This window comes from Staurois parvus, unplaced genomic scaffold (genome assembly GCF_062004578.1).
Source record: "Staurois parvus isolate SC_StPar_1 unplaced genomic scaffold, SC_StPar_1.0 ptg001098l, whole genome shotgun sequence".
In the NCBI taxonomy this organism is placed as follows: domain Eukaryota; kingdom Metazoa; phylum Chordata; class Amphibia; order Anura; family Ranidae; genus Staurois; species Staurois parvus.
In genome coordinates, this window is record NW_028318894.1 from 1,016,401 (window position 1) to 1,033,641 (window position 17,241).

The 17,241-nt window shown below is 47.4% G+C and overlaps 1 protein-coding gene across 1 annotated transcript in view; it reads left to right on the top strand.

Moving 5' to 3' along the window:
- The first annotated feature begins 5,560 nt into the window (after positions 1–5,560).
- LOC149440281 (uncharacterized) overlaps positions 5,561–17,241 on the top strand; it is a 38,718-nt gene continuing 27,037 nt past the window's right edge. Inside the window, exons 1-3 of the mRNA XM_089658838.1 lie at positions 5,561–5,581; positions 9,544–9,685; positions 15,899–16,546. Of these exons, the coding sequence (XP_089514964.1) occupies positions 5,561–5,581; positions 9,544–9,685; positions 15,899–16,546 (811 nt within the window). The remainder of the gene's footprint in view (positions 5,582–9,543; positions 9,686–15,898; positions 16,547–17,241) is intronic.

Sequence of the window (17,241 nt, forward strand, 5' to 3'; positions counted from 1 at the left end):
TTACAGGCTGATATCACCCAGTCCCCGCCCTACTCTGGACCAATCAGTGAGCAGTATGGGTGGAGGAATGGATTTAGTGTTCATGACCCACCTGTGCTGATCTCTGTAGGAGTGTCCTCCTCTATAAATGTCCCCGTTATTCCATCCTCCTCCATAGACTGCTGATCATCCCTCACATACGCCTCTTCTTCTTCTGCTTTAATCTCAACTTTTATATCTATCAGATCTTCCCTCTAATAAAATAATAATAGAAGAGTTAATCTGTAAAACATAAACTCCAATATTATGGCATCACATAAAAAAAAAAATCACTTCTGTGAGTCCATATTCTAGATTCTCCATCCCACCAACCTTGTAAGAGTGAGGGATGGTGTGACCTTCCTGTGTGGAATCCCGGGAATACAGAGGACGAGGACATCTCTCTGGTGGGTTCCTGGTATTAGGTGGCTCCATCATATCCTTGTGTCCTTCTGAAAACTCCTCCATCACTCCATACTCCTCATCCTCCTCTTTATACTCTTCTTTAACATCAATATTATCATCCCCGAGGATTCCACTCTGAAAGATATAATAAAACATTCATTGTAACAAACATGCTGAGTATAAATCACAACTACCAATAATTGTCATCATCTACCTGATGACGGTGAGGGATGGTGTGACCTTCCTGTGTGGAATCCCGGGAATACAGAGGACGGGGACATCTCTCTGGTGGGTTCCCATGACTGGATCCATCTGTAGGAAACACACACACTGACTGAATCCATTGTTTCTATGTGTTTATCAGATGATGGGGGATCTAGGTGGATCCTCCGTACTGCTCTCTCCTTTACAATAAAGTCTCCTCTTACCCGGTGATGTGAGGGGCGGCTGATTGTCCATCATGACGTCCTTGTAGAGATCCTTGTGTCCTTCTAAATACTCCCACTCCTCCATGGAGAAATAGACAGTGACACCCTGACACCTTATAGGAACCTGACACACACAATGATACAGTCACCATCCAGACACATCCCTTGTCTGTTACTGGAGAATGTCCCAGAATTCCCGGCACCGCTCACCTCTCCTGTCAGCAGCTCAGTGATCTCTCTGGTGACTTCTAGAATCTTCTTCTTCTTTCTCTCTTCTATCAGGGAGGGAGGTGGAGGCAATGTGATGTCATATGATCTCCAGACTTCACAGGAGGAAAACTCTACATCTGAACACAAATAGTCACATCAAATGATATTCCCAGAATCCTCCTCACCTCTCCATTCAGGTCTCCATTTTATTAAAGCCCCACTTCAGGCTGAGGTATAATTCCCCCCCACAGGACCCCCACACTACGCAGGGTATAGGATTGTTGCAGCATTCTGATGTCATTACATACAACGCAGGACCAACAGTCCCACTTTACATGTGAGGATCCCAAGGGACCCCACATTCTAAGAGCATCAGGGAAATGTCAGATGGAGGGACATTGGGAGGAGGAGCTGTGAGGTCAGTGTGATGTCATAGGATTCTCTGACTCTGAATGGAGGGACATTGGGAGGAGGAGCTGTGAGGTCAGTGTGATGTCATAGGATTCTCTGACTCTGAATGGAGGGACATTGGGAGGAGGAGCTGTGAGGTCAGTGTGATGTCATAGGATTCTCTGACTCTGGATGGAGGGACATTGGGAGGAGGAGCTGTGAGGTCAGTGTGATGTCATAGGATTCTCTGACTCTGGATGGAGGGATATTGGAAGAAGGAGGAGCTGTGAGGTCAGTGTGATGTCATAGGATTCTCTGACTCCAGATGGAGGGACATTGGGAGGAGGAGCTGTGAGGTCAGTGTGATGTCATAGGATTCTCTGACTCTGGATGGAGGGGCATTGGGAGGAGGAGCTGTGAGGTCAGTGTGATGTCATAGGATTCTCCATCCCCCGCAACTAATAAAAGTGGTATAATCGATTAGTATAGACTGATGAGGTGAGAAGGTGACACATCTCCACAATGAGGGGAATGTTCCGGCCCCGGAAGTGGGGGAATGTTCTGCCCCTGAAGGGGTTCATCTGGGTTCCCACACTATATATGTGTGTATCATCATCTGCTGGAGATAAAAGATGTCACAGTGACTATGGAGGAAGAGGACGGACATGACTATGGAGGAAAAGGACGGACGTGACTATGGAGGAAGAGGACGGACATGACTATGGAGGAAGAGGACGGACCTGACTGTGGAGGAAGAGGACGGACGTGACTATGGAGGAAGAGGACGGACGTGACTATGGAGGAAGAGGACGGACGTGACTATGGAGGAAAAGGACGGACGTGACTATGGAGGAAGAGGATGGACATGACTATGGAGGAAGAGGATGGACATGACTATGGAGGAAGGACATGAAGGGGGGTTACTGGGTATAAATAGGAAATCTAGATTGCAAGCTCCCAGGATCAGGGCCCTCCTATCCCTCTTGTATTGATCTGTATTGTTGCTGTATTGTCTCCCATTATAATGTAAAGTGCTGAGCAAACTGTTGGCGCCATAAATCCTGTATAATGATAATAATAACTTCTTATTACCTCCTCTGCTGCCACTTCCACCAACGTCTCCTCTCTGCTTCCTCCTGCCTCACATCTTACCCGGAACTTCCTGTGTGTACATTACATCACTTCCTTACTGTGACTAACTTCACTTCCTGTCTGTACCTGACATCACTTCCTGTCTGTACCTGACATCACTTCCTGTCTTCCATAGAGACTTCCTGTCTGGGTAGAAGTGAGATCCCCACCTTGTGGAGCTCAGAGGAACTGCAGCCCCGAGAAGCGTCTGGTAGTGTGACCCCCGGCCTTGTGCTGGGTGTGTATGGACTGTAGATCCTTATAGAGGGGTCACCTCCACTCCCACCAAGGGGGACAGAAATATATGACTGCCTAGTCCAGCCTCTCTCAGTCAGGGTTCCCCAAAGGTTTCTCGGGGCTCCTTCAGCAATGAACAATTCCTGTGTGAATCTGTCAGATTACAAGTCCCCATTATCTGGGTAAGGGGGTGTCAATCATCGCACGTCGCTGACATTTATAAATCTAGAGAAGAGTATGAAATGTTCTGCAGATGACATTTCCCTCCCGGATTCCTTCCCCCAGACCCCACAGTACATAGCGCCCCCTCCTGTATTGTGGGGGGACTCTGGAAATGAAGTTTTATCGGCAGCTCAATGTGTGTCATTATCGGTCACTCTGCTGTCCCCCCATCCGGTGTTCTCCCAGGTTTGTGTTAGTAGAAGAACATCATGTGACGTGTATTCCTGGAACTCTTCACACTCAGCCGATGCGGGGCCGCTGCATTTTTCAAAGTCCTGCTTAATGCATTTTTGCTGCAGGTTTGGGGTGGTAAGAAAACGCTCCAAGAACGCCCCTCCCCATTGAAATCAAAGGAAAACATGGCAAAACGCATCAACAATTCCCCACGGTGAAGGTTTGGTGCAGATTTTGAGTCACATGATCTTTAAGAAGTGCAATGCAAACACGGTAAAAACATGGCAGAAATGCAGCAAAAAGTCATACGTGTCCCGTGATCAGTGTGGGAGGAGCCTTCATGTCACTTTTGTTGCAGCACATTCTACAGTGAGAATGGAAACAATTCATAACCCCTCCCCCACCTCAACAAAACGCATCCCAGACTCCTACACACTGCAAAACCAGCTCTGGCAGTGAGAGGGTTAATGTGGGCTAGATGGGATCACTCTGCTGGGGTGACATTAGAGCTCCCCCTAGCTGCAGCCTGGTAATAACATTGCTGGGAGGTCTATTCATTTCTCTGCTCCATACTTCCCGTCTTTATATCTGAATTCCATCTTTATATGAGCAGAAAATGAATGGAATAGTAAATCTAATCATAATCCCGCCCCAGAGTACTGCTCACCAAGTCCCGCCCCCACAGAGTACTGCTCACCAAGTCCCGCCCCCACAGAGTACTGCTCACCAAGTCCTGCCCCCACAGAGTACTGCTCACCAAGTCCCGCCCCCACAGAGTACTGCTCACCAAGTCCCGCCCCCACAGAGTACTGCTCACCAAGTCCCGCCTCCACAGAGTACTGCTCACCAAGTCCCGCCCCCACAGAGTACTACTCACTAAGTCCTTCCCCCACAGAGTACTGCTCACCAAGTCCCGCCTCCACAGAGTACTGCTCACCAAGTCCCGCCCCCACAGAGTACTACTCACTAAGTCCTTCCCCCACAGAGTACTGCTCACCAAGTCCCGCCCCCACAGAGTACTGCTCACCAAGTCCTGCCCCCACAGAGTACTGCTCACCAAGTCCCGCCCCACAGAGTACTGCTCACCAAGTCCCGCCCCCACAGAGTACTGCTCACCAAGTCCCGCCCCCACAGAGTCTTGTTCTCCCAAGTCCAACTCCCACAGAGTACAGACACATAGAAAGGGAAATGGGTGCTAATAGGCTGCGGGAGATCCGCTGAGACATAGAAAGGGAAATGGGTGCTAATAGGCTGCGGGAGATCCGCTGAGACATAGAAAGGGAAATGGGCTTTAATAGGCTGCAGGGGATCCGCTGAGACGTAGAGAGGGAAATGGGTGCTAATAGGCTGCGGGAGATCCACTGAGACATAGAGAGGGAAATGGGAGCTAATAGGCTGCGGGAGATCCGCTGAGACATAGAGAGGGAAATGGGCGCTAATGGGCTGCGGGAGATCCGCTGAGACATAGAGAGGGAAATGGGAGCTAATGGGCTGCGGGAGATCCGCTGAGACATAGAAAGGGAAATGGGCGCTAATGGGCTGCGGGAGATCCGCTGAGCCATAGAGAGGGAAATGGGAGCTAATGGGCTGCGGGAGATCCGCTGAGCCATAGAGAGGGAAATGGGAGCTAATGGGCTGCGGGAGATCCGCTGAGACATAGAGAGGGAAATGGGAGCTAATGGGCTGCGGGAGATCCGCTGAGACATAGAAAGGGAAATGGGCGCTAATGGGCTGCGGGAGATCCGCTGAGCCATAGAGAGGGAAATGGGAGCTAATGGGCTGCGGGAGATCCGCTGAGCCATAGAGAGGGAAATGGGAGCTAATGGGCTGCGGGAGATCCGCTGAGACATAGAGAGGGAAATGGGAGCTAATGGGTTGCGGGAGATCCGCTGAGACATAGAGAGGGAAATGGGAGCTAATGGGCTGCGGGAGATCCGCTGAGACATAGAGAGGGAAATGGGTGCTAATAGGCTGCAGGAGATCTGCTGACACATAGAGAGGGAAATGGGAGCTAATAGGCTGCAGGAGTGTGTTCAGGGTGTTATGAATGTGTCTGATTACACCCTAATCACCCTGTTCATATTGGCATTTTGGCTGTGTGTGGTGGTGGGGGGATGGGAAAGGTCCCCCAATGAGCAGCTGATAAGTGTGGAAGATTTCTCCTTCGCTCTGAATCTGCAGGCAGGGAGGTCATGTGTCGGGGGAGGGGATCAGAAACATCTCCTCTGTGAATGGCAGAGGGCCTCCATGTATGTATGAAGATTGGATTGTCTGTGTCCCACCAATCATTAACAGAGGAAACATCTCTGGAAATGGAAACCTCCGGAGAGGGAACATCAACAGAAATGTCGGCCAATCAAATGCAGGTAAATACTCTAAGCCACACCTCTTTTCCTTAGATAAGGGGGTTTTGGATATAAAAGGGGAGGGGCTCTCAGACAAGGACTGACACTGGACGGAGCACACGGATCTTCACAGACACTCATCTGATCCTCATCTCCACTCTCCACCAATCCAGACTCTCCATACCAGAACAGATTCTATGGGGAGCAGCCATTGGGAATCCTCGGGGGCGGTCCTATCATCCACCACAGCTCTCCTCACCTGGTAAAGTATAAATGAATCTCTCCTCTGTGAAATGTCATCTCATTTCTGAATCTGAGGGAGTTTGGACCTTCATAGTTTGTCTGATAGACATTTGGGGTTCAGTCCTCTTCCAAGGTGTCATCTCCACTAAGGAATCCAAGTCATGGAGAGGGGCGGAGTCATTGGGAGGCGTCATCTAGACTCCATCCTGGTATTCTGCTGCAGAGACTGGAAGGTGATGGACTGATTGGGGGGACCTTGTTGTCTACCAGTAGAGTGTGAATGACTTGTATTCCCAGATGGTGGGGACTGGACCTCCTGAATGAAGAATAGGGAACCTGAAAATTGTCCTGGGCAGGAAGGGGGTAAAAGTGCCCGGAATTGAAGGGGTTAAAGGGCAAATATGACAAGAAAACATTCAAAATGCTGAACACAGCACAAGGCCGGGATCACACCATGAGACATTTCTCATGGCTGCAGTTCCTCTGAGCTCCACATGGTGGTGATCTCACTTATACTAAACAGGAAGTCCCTATGGAAGACAGGAAGTGATGTCAGGTACAAACAGGAAATTCCATGTGGCACAAAGAAGAGGAGACATTGCTGGAAGTGGCAAGAGAGGAGGTAATAAGATGTTATTTCCTATTTACACCCATTAACCCCCCATCATGTCCGTCCTCTGCCTCCATAGTCACGTCCGTACTCTTCCTGCATAGTCACGTCCTTCCTCTTCCTGTATAGTCACGTCCTTCCTCTTCCTCCATAGTCACGTACGTCCTCTGCCTCCATAGTCACGTCCTTCCTCTTCCTCCATAGTCACGTCCTTCCTCTTCCTCCATAGTCACGTACGTCCTCTTCCTGCATAGTCACGTCCGTCCTCTTCCTGCATAGTCACGTCCGTCCTCTTCCTGCATAGTCACGTCCGTCCTCTTCCTCCATAGTCACGTCCGTCCTCTTCCTCCATAGTCACATCGGTCCTCTTCCTCCATAGTCACGTCCGTCCTCTTCCTCCATAGTCACGTCCGTCCTCTTCCTCCATAGTCACGTCCGTCCTCTTCCTCCATAGTCACGTCCGTCCTCTTCCTCCATAGTCACGTCCGCCCTCTTCCTCCATAGTCACGTCCGTCCTCTTCCTCCATAGTCACGTCCGCCCTCTTCCTCCATAGTCACGTCCGTCCTCTTCCTCCATAGTCACGTCCGCCCTCTTCCTCCATAGTCACGTCCGTCCTCTTCCTCCATAGTCACGTCCGTCCTCTTCCTCCATAGTCACGTCCGCCCTCTTCCTCCATAGTCACGTCCGCCCTCTTCCTCCATAGTCACGTCCGTCCTCTTCCTCCATAGTCACGTCTGTCCTCTTCCTCCATAGTCATGTCTGTCCTCTTCCTCCATAGTCACTGTGACGTCTTTTATCTCCAGCAGATGATGATACACACATATATAGTGTGGGAACCCAGATGAACCCCTTCAGGGGCAGAACATTCCCCCACTTCCGGGGCCGGAACATTCTCCTCCTTGTGGAGATAAATTCTAGTAATATGGTCCTCTAAACAAACAGCACTGACAATAAATAGACAAGACAAGGACCATCCTGACCATACATGGCCTACAAAGGGCAATGATGACACTACACAGGCAGCCAATGGGCAATCATTACACTATGCAGCCAACACAATGATGGAGTGCCGGGGTCAGGAGTATGGAGCATAGAGCCCCTTACATTGCTGCTCAGGAGGAAGGAAACATTCCCCAGCCGGCCATGAAGAATATGTTCCATCATTGGTGTCAGAGGGAGGGAAATACTGAGGGGTCTGAGGGAAGTAGAGGAGGTGAGGGGCTGTGAGGGTTTAGTAAAGCTGAAAGACTTTAGGGCCTCTGAAGGGGGAAACTGGGACCTTTTAAGGGGTAATCAGGCTGCAGGGCTTTGGGGGAATAGGGGGCTGGAGGGCTCAGGGGACTCGGAGGGAGGGGAGGTCTCTGGGTCTGTGGTGGCCCTCCCCCACCTGTACTTATTTTTCCGACCTTACAGAACTGGCAATCTTAATCATCTTATTGTCTCACTGGTCATGTGACATGTTCTGGAATATCAAGTAACATAGAGAAGGACATTCCTTCACTCAGTGAGCACTTGTTCTTAGAGGAGTCCTGATTCAGCTGCAAACCAGTTAAGAAACAAAACAAACCCAACAGAGAAAAGGGGATTTCTGATGCAGCAGGTCAAGAGAGTCCCGGGACCTCCAAAGTGTAGCAAATACTAAACAGTCCTGACTAAATATCTTCCCATGGGGGGAGTAGTCCTTAAATGTCCAGCAACCCTCCTATTCCCCCCTCACATCCACATCCTATTATTGTGTGACCAATACCATCCAAATCATTCTTACTTTCATTTCCCAAAGTTATCCGTCTACAAGGAGACCTGTATAGATCACATGATGGCACCAATGAGGATGGAGGAGGACCGGAGTCACATGACTGAGAAGATACTAAACCTCACCCTGGAGATCATCTACCTGCTGACCGGAGAGGTGAGGAGGATTCTGGGAGGTCACATGACATCACTCTTATCTCTTAATAACACACAGACCTGACCGGAGAGGTGAGGAGGATTCTGGGAGGTCACATGACATCACTCTTATCTCTTAATAACACACAGACCTGACCGGAGAGGTGAGGAGGATTCTGGGAGGTCACATGACATCACTCTTATCTCTATTAATAAAACACAGACCTGACCGGAGAGGTGAGGAGGATTCTGGGATTCTAACATGATATTCCTATTGGTTCCTCAATACAGAGATTTCCTCTTCTGAAGTCAGGTGATCATATGACCATCACAGTGCCTCCATGTGACTCCCTAAACCCTGAGAGACACAACATGCAGAAGATTCTAGAAGTCACCAAGAAGATGATGGAGCTGCTGACAGGAGAGGTGAGCGGTGCCGGGAATTCTGGGACATTCTCCAGTAACAGACAAGGGATGTGTCTGGATGGTGACTGTATCACTGTGTGTGTCAGGTTCCTATAAGGTGTCAGGGTGTCACTGTCTATTTCTCCATGGAGGAGTGGGAGTATTTAGAAGGACACAAGGATCTCTACAAGGACGTCATGATGGACAATCAGCCGCCCCTCACATCACCGGGTAAGAGGAGACTTTATTGTAAAGGAGAGAGCAGTACGGAGGATCCACCTAGATCCCCCATCATCTGATAAACACATAGAAACAATGGATTCAGTCAGTGTGTGTTTCCTACAGATGGATCCAGTCATGGGAACCCACCAGAGAGATGTCCCCGTCCTCTGTATTCCCGGGATTCCACACAGGAAGGTCACACCATCCCTCCCCATCATCAGGTAGATGATGACAATTATTGGTAGTTGTGATTTATACACAGCATGTTTGTTACAATGAATGTTTTATTATATCTTTCAGAGTGGAATCCTCGGGGATGATAATATTGATGTTAAAGAAGAGTATAAAGAGGAGGATGAGGAGTATGGAGTGATGGAGGAGTTTTCAGAAGGACACAAGGAGATGATGGAGCCACCTAATATCAGGAACCCACCAGAGAGATGTCCCCGTCCTCTGTATTCCCGGGACTCCACACAGGAAGGTCACACCATCCCTCACCATTACAAGGTTGGAAGGGAAGAACATCTAGAACATGGACTTGTAAAGATGAATTGTGGATTTTTTATGTGACCTTATATTTTACAGATGATATTTTCTCTCATTTTCTTGATTTAGAGTGGAGATCCAATCGATATAGAATTTGAGGTGAAAGCAGAAGAAGAAGAGGCGTATGTGAGGGATGATCAGCAGTCTATGGAGGAGGATGGAATAACGGGGACATTTATAGAGGAGGACACTCCTACAGAGATCAGCACAGGTGGGTCATGAACACTAAATCCATTCCTCCACCCATACTGCTCACTGATTGGTCCAGAGTAGGGCGGGGACTGGGTGATATCAGCCTGTAATCCCCTGGTCACTTTCCTGAGCTGTGTTCCCCGTCCTGTATTCCTGGATTTCTCTCGGATAATCTTCCTTCTCTGTGCTGCAGACACAATTTATGTATCTAGACTGGATTTATGGAGGTTCTGGGGTTCAGCTGGCAGCAAAATGCTGATTTTTACTCTAAGCATTGCATATTGTAGGCACCCAGGACATGTGACTGGGGTCTCCTGCCTTGTGCCTGACTCCTCCAGGGGACCTTCTCTGTTATCTGCTGGCTGTGCCGGGTGGAGGGATATGTCTGTAGTGTCTCAGACCCAAGTCACTGAGTGCAGTCTCAGGAGATGGGAGGCAGCGGTGTGGGACCTACATAGCTACATAGTTAGTCTGGCTGAATAAAGACATTCCATCTAGTTGTACCATTAAAAATAAAAGTTATAATCCGACACCCACAGCTGATCCACCAGAAGGCAAAAACCCAGCAAAGCCCGATCCGATCTCCTCCTGCAGGAAAAAAAATTCCTTCCTGACCCCCCCGAGAGGCAATCGGATATTCCCTGGATCAACTTTCCCTATAAATGTTATATCCAGTTATATTCTGTGTATCCAAGAAAGGATCCAGGACTTTCCTCCAGCAATCCCCCCTTATGTATTATACATGGAGATCATATCCCCCTTATGTATTATACATGGAGATCATATCCCCCCTTATGTATTATACATGGAGATCATATCCCCCCCTTATGTATTATACATGGAGATCATATCCCCCCCTTATGTATTATACATGGAGATCATATCCCCCTTATGTATTATACATGGAGATCATATCCCCCCTTATGTATTATACATGGAGATCATATCCCCCTTATGTATTATACATGGAGATCATATCCCCCCTTATGTATTATACATGGAGATCATATCCCCCCTTATGTATTATACATGGAGATCATATCCCCCCTTATGTATTATACATGGAGATCATATCCCCCCCTTATGTATTATACATGGAGATCATATCCCCCTTATGTATTATACATGGAGATCATATATCCTCCTTATGTATTATACATGGAGATCATATCCCCCCCTTATGTATTATACATGGAGATCATATCCCCCCTTATGTATTATACATGGATATCATATCCACCCCCTTATGTATTATACATGGAGATCATATCCCCCCTTATGTATTATACATGGAGATCATATACCCCCCTTATGTATTATACATGGAGATCATATCCCCCTTATGTATTATACATGGAGATCATATCCCCCCTTATGTATTATACATGGAGATCATATCCCCCCTTATGTATTATACATGGAGATCATATCCCCCCCTTATGTATTATACATGGAGATCATATCCACCCCCTTATGTATTATACATGGAGATCATATCCCCCCTTATGTATTATACATGGAGATCATATCCCCCCCCTTATGTATTATACATGGAGATCATATCCACCCCCTTATGTATTATACATGGAGATCATATCCCCCCTTATGTATTATACATGGAGATCATATCCCCCCCTTATGTATTATACATGGAGATCATATCCCCCTTATGTATTATACATGGAGATCATATCCCCCCTTATGTATTATACATGGAGATCATATCCCCCCTTATGTATTATACATGGAGATCATATCCCCCCTTATGTATTATACATGGAGATCATATCCCCCCTTATGTATTATACATGGAGATCATATCCCCCCCTTATGTATTATACATGGAGATCATATCCCCCCTTATGTATTATACATGGAGATCATATCCCCCCTTATGTATTATACATGGAGATCATATCCCCCCTTATGTATTATACATGGAGATCATATCCCCCTTATGTATTATACATGGAGATCATATATCCCCTTATGTACTATACATGGAGATCATATCCCACCATTGAACCCTCAAGATCGTTCTCCACCATTGACCCCCCCCAGATACATTTCCACCATTGACCCCCTATATCCCTCTCCCCCATTGAACCCCTTCAGATCCTTCTCCACAACTGATCCCCCCAGATCCTTCTCCACCATTGACTTCCCCAGTTGTACCCCCCTAGTATGTATGGTGCATATTCTTGGCCCCCAAGTGCAGAACCTTACATTTATCACCATTAGCCCTCATTGGCCCCATAGCCCCCCAATTACACAGAGCATTGAGGTCGGCTTGTAAGTTGGAGACATCCTGTAAGGACGTTATTCCCCGGACAGCTTGGTGTCATCTGCAAAGACTGGAATGGGATTTATAATCTCACACCCCATATTGTTTATATATATATTAATAAGTAAGGGGCCCAACACTGATCCCTGGGGTACCCCACTAATAACACTGAACCCTTGGGGTACCCCACTAATAACACTGAACCCTGGGGTACCCCACTAAAAACACTGAACCCTGGGGTACCCCACTAAAAACACTGAACCCTGGGGTACCCCACTAAAAACACTGAACCCTGGGGTACACCACTAATAACACTGAACCTTGGGGAACCCCACTAATCACACTGAACCCTGGGGTACCCCACTAATAACACTGAACCTTGGGATACACCACTGATGACACTGAACTTTGGGGTCCCCCACTAATAGAACTGAGCCTTGGGGTACCCCACTAAAAACAATGACTCTTGGGGTACCCCTCTAATAATAATGAACCTTGGGGTACACCACTAATAACACTGAACCTTGGGGTACACCACTGACACCCCCAGACCATTCAGAGTATGAATCATTAATCACTACTCTCTGAATACAATCTTTTAGCCAGTTTTCTATCCATTTACATTCAGATTTTTCCAGTCCATAGACTTTACCTTACATATTAGCCATCCCTCTGTCCACGTATACCACGTCCACAGCCACCCCTCTGTCCAAGTGTACCACGTCCACAGCCACCCCTCTGTCCAAGTGTACCACGTCCACAGCCACCCCTCTGTCCAAGTGTACCACGTCCACAGCCACCCCTCTGTCCAAGTGTACCACGTCCACAGCCACCCCTCTGTCCAAGTGTACCACGTCCACAGCCACCCCTCTGTCCACGTGTACCACGTCCACAGCCACCCCTCTGTCCAAGTGTACCACGTCCACTCCTCTGTCCGAATATACCATGTCCCTCGCCACCTCTCTATCCATGTATACCACATCCACCGCCACCCCTCTGTCCAAGTATATCGCATCCACCGCTACCCCTCTGTCCAAGTATTCCATGTCCACCGCCACCCCTCTGTCCACGTATACCACGTCCACCGCCACCCCTCTGTCCACGTATACCACGTCCACCGCCACCCCTCTGTCCACGTATACCACGTCCACCGCCACCCCTCTGTCCAAGTGTACCACGTCCACAGCCACCCCTCTGTCCAAGTGTACCACGTCCACCGCTACCCCTCTGTCCAAGTGTACCACGTCCACCGCCACCCCTCTGTCCAAGTGTAGAACGTGCACCGCCACCCCTCTGTCCAATTGTACCACGTCCACCGTCACCCCTCTGTCCAAGTGTACCACGTTCTAAGCCACCCCTCTGTCCAAGGATTTGGTCACCTCCAATCTAACCTGTTTCATGATGGTTTAATCCCAGCTCACCTCTACATGTTGTCTACAGTAAACATTTAAGCTTCCACTGATTACAGAATACTAATACTGAGAGTCCTGATCCTTATACTATATAACTTGTACATTACATACTCCTGACCCCTGCACTATATACTCTATGTTGTACATTACATACTCCTGACCCCTGCACTATATACTCTGTTGTACATTACATAATCCTGTCCACTACACTATACATTCTGTTGTACATTACATACTCCTGACCCCTGCACTATATACTCTATGTTGTACATTACATTCTCCTGACCCCTGCACTATATACTCTATGTTGTACATTCCATACTCCTGACCCCTGCACTATATACTCTATGTTGTACATTACATACTCCTGACCCCTGCACTATATACTCTATGTTGTACATTACATACTCCTGACCCCTGCACTATATACTCTGTTGTACATTACATACTCCTGACCCCTGCACTATATACTCTATGTTGTACATTACATCCTCCTGACCCCTGCACTATATACTCTATGTTGTATATTACATACTCCTGACCCCTGCACTATATACTCTATGTTGTACATTACATACTCCTGACCCCTGCACTATATACTCTATGTTGTACATTATGTACTCCTGACCCCTGCACTATATACTCTATGTTGTACATTACATACTCCTGACCCCTGCACTATATACTCTATGTTATACATTACATACTCCTGACCCCTGCACTATATACTCTATCTATAAAGGGTATGCAGCGCTAAGTAATATACCAACCATCAATGTGCAGATGGATAAGACATTAAATTATCAGTCAAAATATAAATAGTTCCATGTAGATGAAGATATGAAATAAATAAATGTTGAAATCCAATTAGGCTTGTGGATAAATCCAGTAAATGATTGCGCTTACCACAAAAACATACAAACAGGGCGTTGTATGTATACAGATGGACATCAGGGCCTGGTCAGCAACTAGGACAGCATCCGGTCACCATATGAGACTCCCAGGAATGGTGGAAACCCCCCACGGTCATCTCCGGTTTAACCAGCAGCTCCAACGAAGTCCTCTCCACACAATGCTTCTCTGGATCGCTCCACCTTGATAGGGCTCGTGAATAATGAGCCAGAGCAAAATGGGCAATGATAGTGAAGTATGTTTTTATTGGGTAAACAGTAAAATCAGAAGTTAAGAACTCACAAAATTGGAGAACACAGCCCAGGTCAAACGAAGAGGTTCCCTAGTGATCTGTGGCTCCCTGGTAATCGAATGGCGTCTGTTGGGTGGATCCCCTAACATGTTTCGAGCCACGCTCGTTGTCAAAGGGGTACTCTATGTTGTACATTACATCCTCCTGACCCCTGCACTATATACTCTGTTGTACATTCCATAGTCCTGACCCCTGCACTATATACTCTATGTTGTACATTACATCCTCCTGACCCCTGCACTATATACTCTATGTTGTACATTACATACTCCTGACCCCTGCACTATATACTCTATGTTGTACATTACATACTCCTGACCCCTGCACTATATACTCTATGTTGTACATTACATACTCCTGACCCCTGCACTATATACTCTATATTGTACATTACATACTCCTGACCCCTGCACTATATACTCTATGTTGTACATTATATACTCCTGACCCCTGTACTATATACTCTATGTTGTACATTACATACTCCTGACCCCTGCACTATATACTCTATGTTGTACATTACATACTCCTGACCCCTGCACTATATACTCTATGTTGTACATTACATACTCCTGACTCCTGCACTATATACTCTGTTGTACATTACATACTCCTGACCCCTGCACTATATACTCTATGTTGTACATTACATACTCCTGACCCCTGCACTATATACTCTATGTTGTACATTACATACTCCTGACTTCTGCTCTCCCCCCACTTCTATATCTACACATAATATGGATTCTCTTTTGTTCCCCCCATTTCCTACCATTTGGACATTTTATATCGGATGATGTGATTGGAGCACAGACTTTTACATGGTGATAATAATGTGATAACATCCTCCAACTTTGGACCCTTAAACAGAAAGTGATAATGGGGGAGGAGTCAATACCCCAATGATGGTGGTCTTCAGGATCAGTCCAGTCTTCATCTTGGTTGTTCTCCCCCCATCCTCACTCTCTGATCTCTGGTGGGGCTCAGCCCCGCTGTTCTTCATGACTAAATCATGGACTAAATAAGGAAGTGCAGTACTTCTTGTGTTGGGAAGATGGCGATGAGTGATAGAGGGAGTGGGGACCCTCGTCCTATAATCCCCTCATCACTGTCCCTCCTATAAAAGACAGTTCTGGTTGTTTCCTCACTCTCTGACTAAGGTCCATGAATACAGAAATGACCTGGTAGGAGATCAGAGGAGCCATTTCCTAGTTCCCTTTAGGGTGGAATTGTAAGCTCCTCAGAGACCAAGCTGCCTGATGTGGGCGGAGTCCTGGTTTGGGGGAACCAATCAGCTCCTGTCTAGTAATCCTCTTTGTCTTTGTATTTTAGTCCATGGCCGGGAGATGAGGAAAACCTCCGAGGATTGTCTCACTTTGTCTCCAGACTGGAAAGTAGATGATGAGGACATCACACAGTATAGTCCAGGAGAAAACCCGGCTCCCTCCAATGTCCATCCGGCACCACCCAGTGTAGATGGACCATCAGATTCCTCGTATCCTGAGGAACCTCAGACTGTGCGGGACCGGGCCGGCCTTCCAACAGGGAAGAGGTTCTCCTGTACTGAGTGTGGGAAGGGTTTCCAGCATAAATCGCATCTTAATGTGCATGAAAGATCTCACACGGGAGAGAAGCCATATTTCTGTACTGAGTGTGGGAAATGTTTTTCACACAAGTGGCATCTTTACACACATCAGAGATCTCACACGGGGGAGAAGCCGTATTCCTGTCCTGAGTGCGGCAAATGTTTTTCACGGAAGTTCAATCTTTACACACATCAGAGATCTCACACGGGGGACAAGCCATATTCCTGTCCTGAGTGTGGGAAATGTTTTTCACACAAGCCCTATCTTTACATACATCAGAGATCTCACACAGGGGAGAAGCCGTATTCCTGTCCTGAGTGCGGGAAATGTTTTTCACGGAAGTCCAATCTTTACACACATCAGAGATCTCACACAGGGGAGAAGCCGTATTCCTGTCCTGAGTGCAGAAAATGTTTTTCAAAGAATTACGATCTTTACATACATCAGAGATCTCACACGGGGGAGAAGCCATATTCCTGTCCTGAGTGTGGAAAATGTTTTTCACGGAAGTTCCATCTTTCCAAACATCAGAGATCTCACACGGGGCAGAAGCCACTTTCCTGTCCTGAGTGAGGGAAATGTTCCTCGCTGAAGTCCTGTCTTCCTGTACATCAGGGGTCCCACACAACCCTGGAGGTGTATTAGTGCCTTGCGTGCCGGAAATGTCTTCTAGATGAATGTTGCTGGACATCCCAGCTCTCATGTGGGGAAGAAGCACACCCTGATATACACCTCAGATATACTCCATGGCTGATCTTCATCATGGAAGAAACAGTTGATAAGGAGATGAGAGGCCCCCAAAGACATGGATGAAGTGCAGTAAATGTCGGGGTGCAGAGTGGTCAGTAGATCCTGGAATTGAAGGACACAACTTCAGCCCTTCTTGGGTGTCGGAGTTGCGTTTCCTGATAATGATATAGCGGGTTACAGAGCTAGAAGCCGGGAGAGCCCAGATCTCGTTATCGGGGAACTTTACACAGACAACAAGAACTTCTGAAGTTGATGTCCTTCATTTCAAGGCTCTACAGAACAGTGGTGACCCCGAAGCGTCTCTCTGTCTTCAGTCCATCCTTCTCCCATCCCCCAACA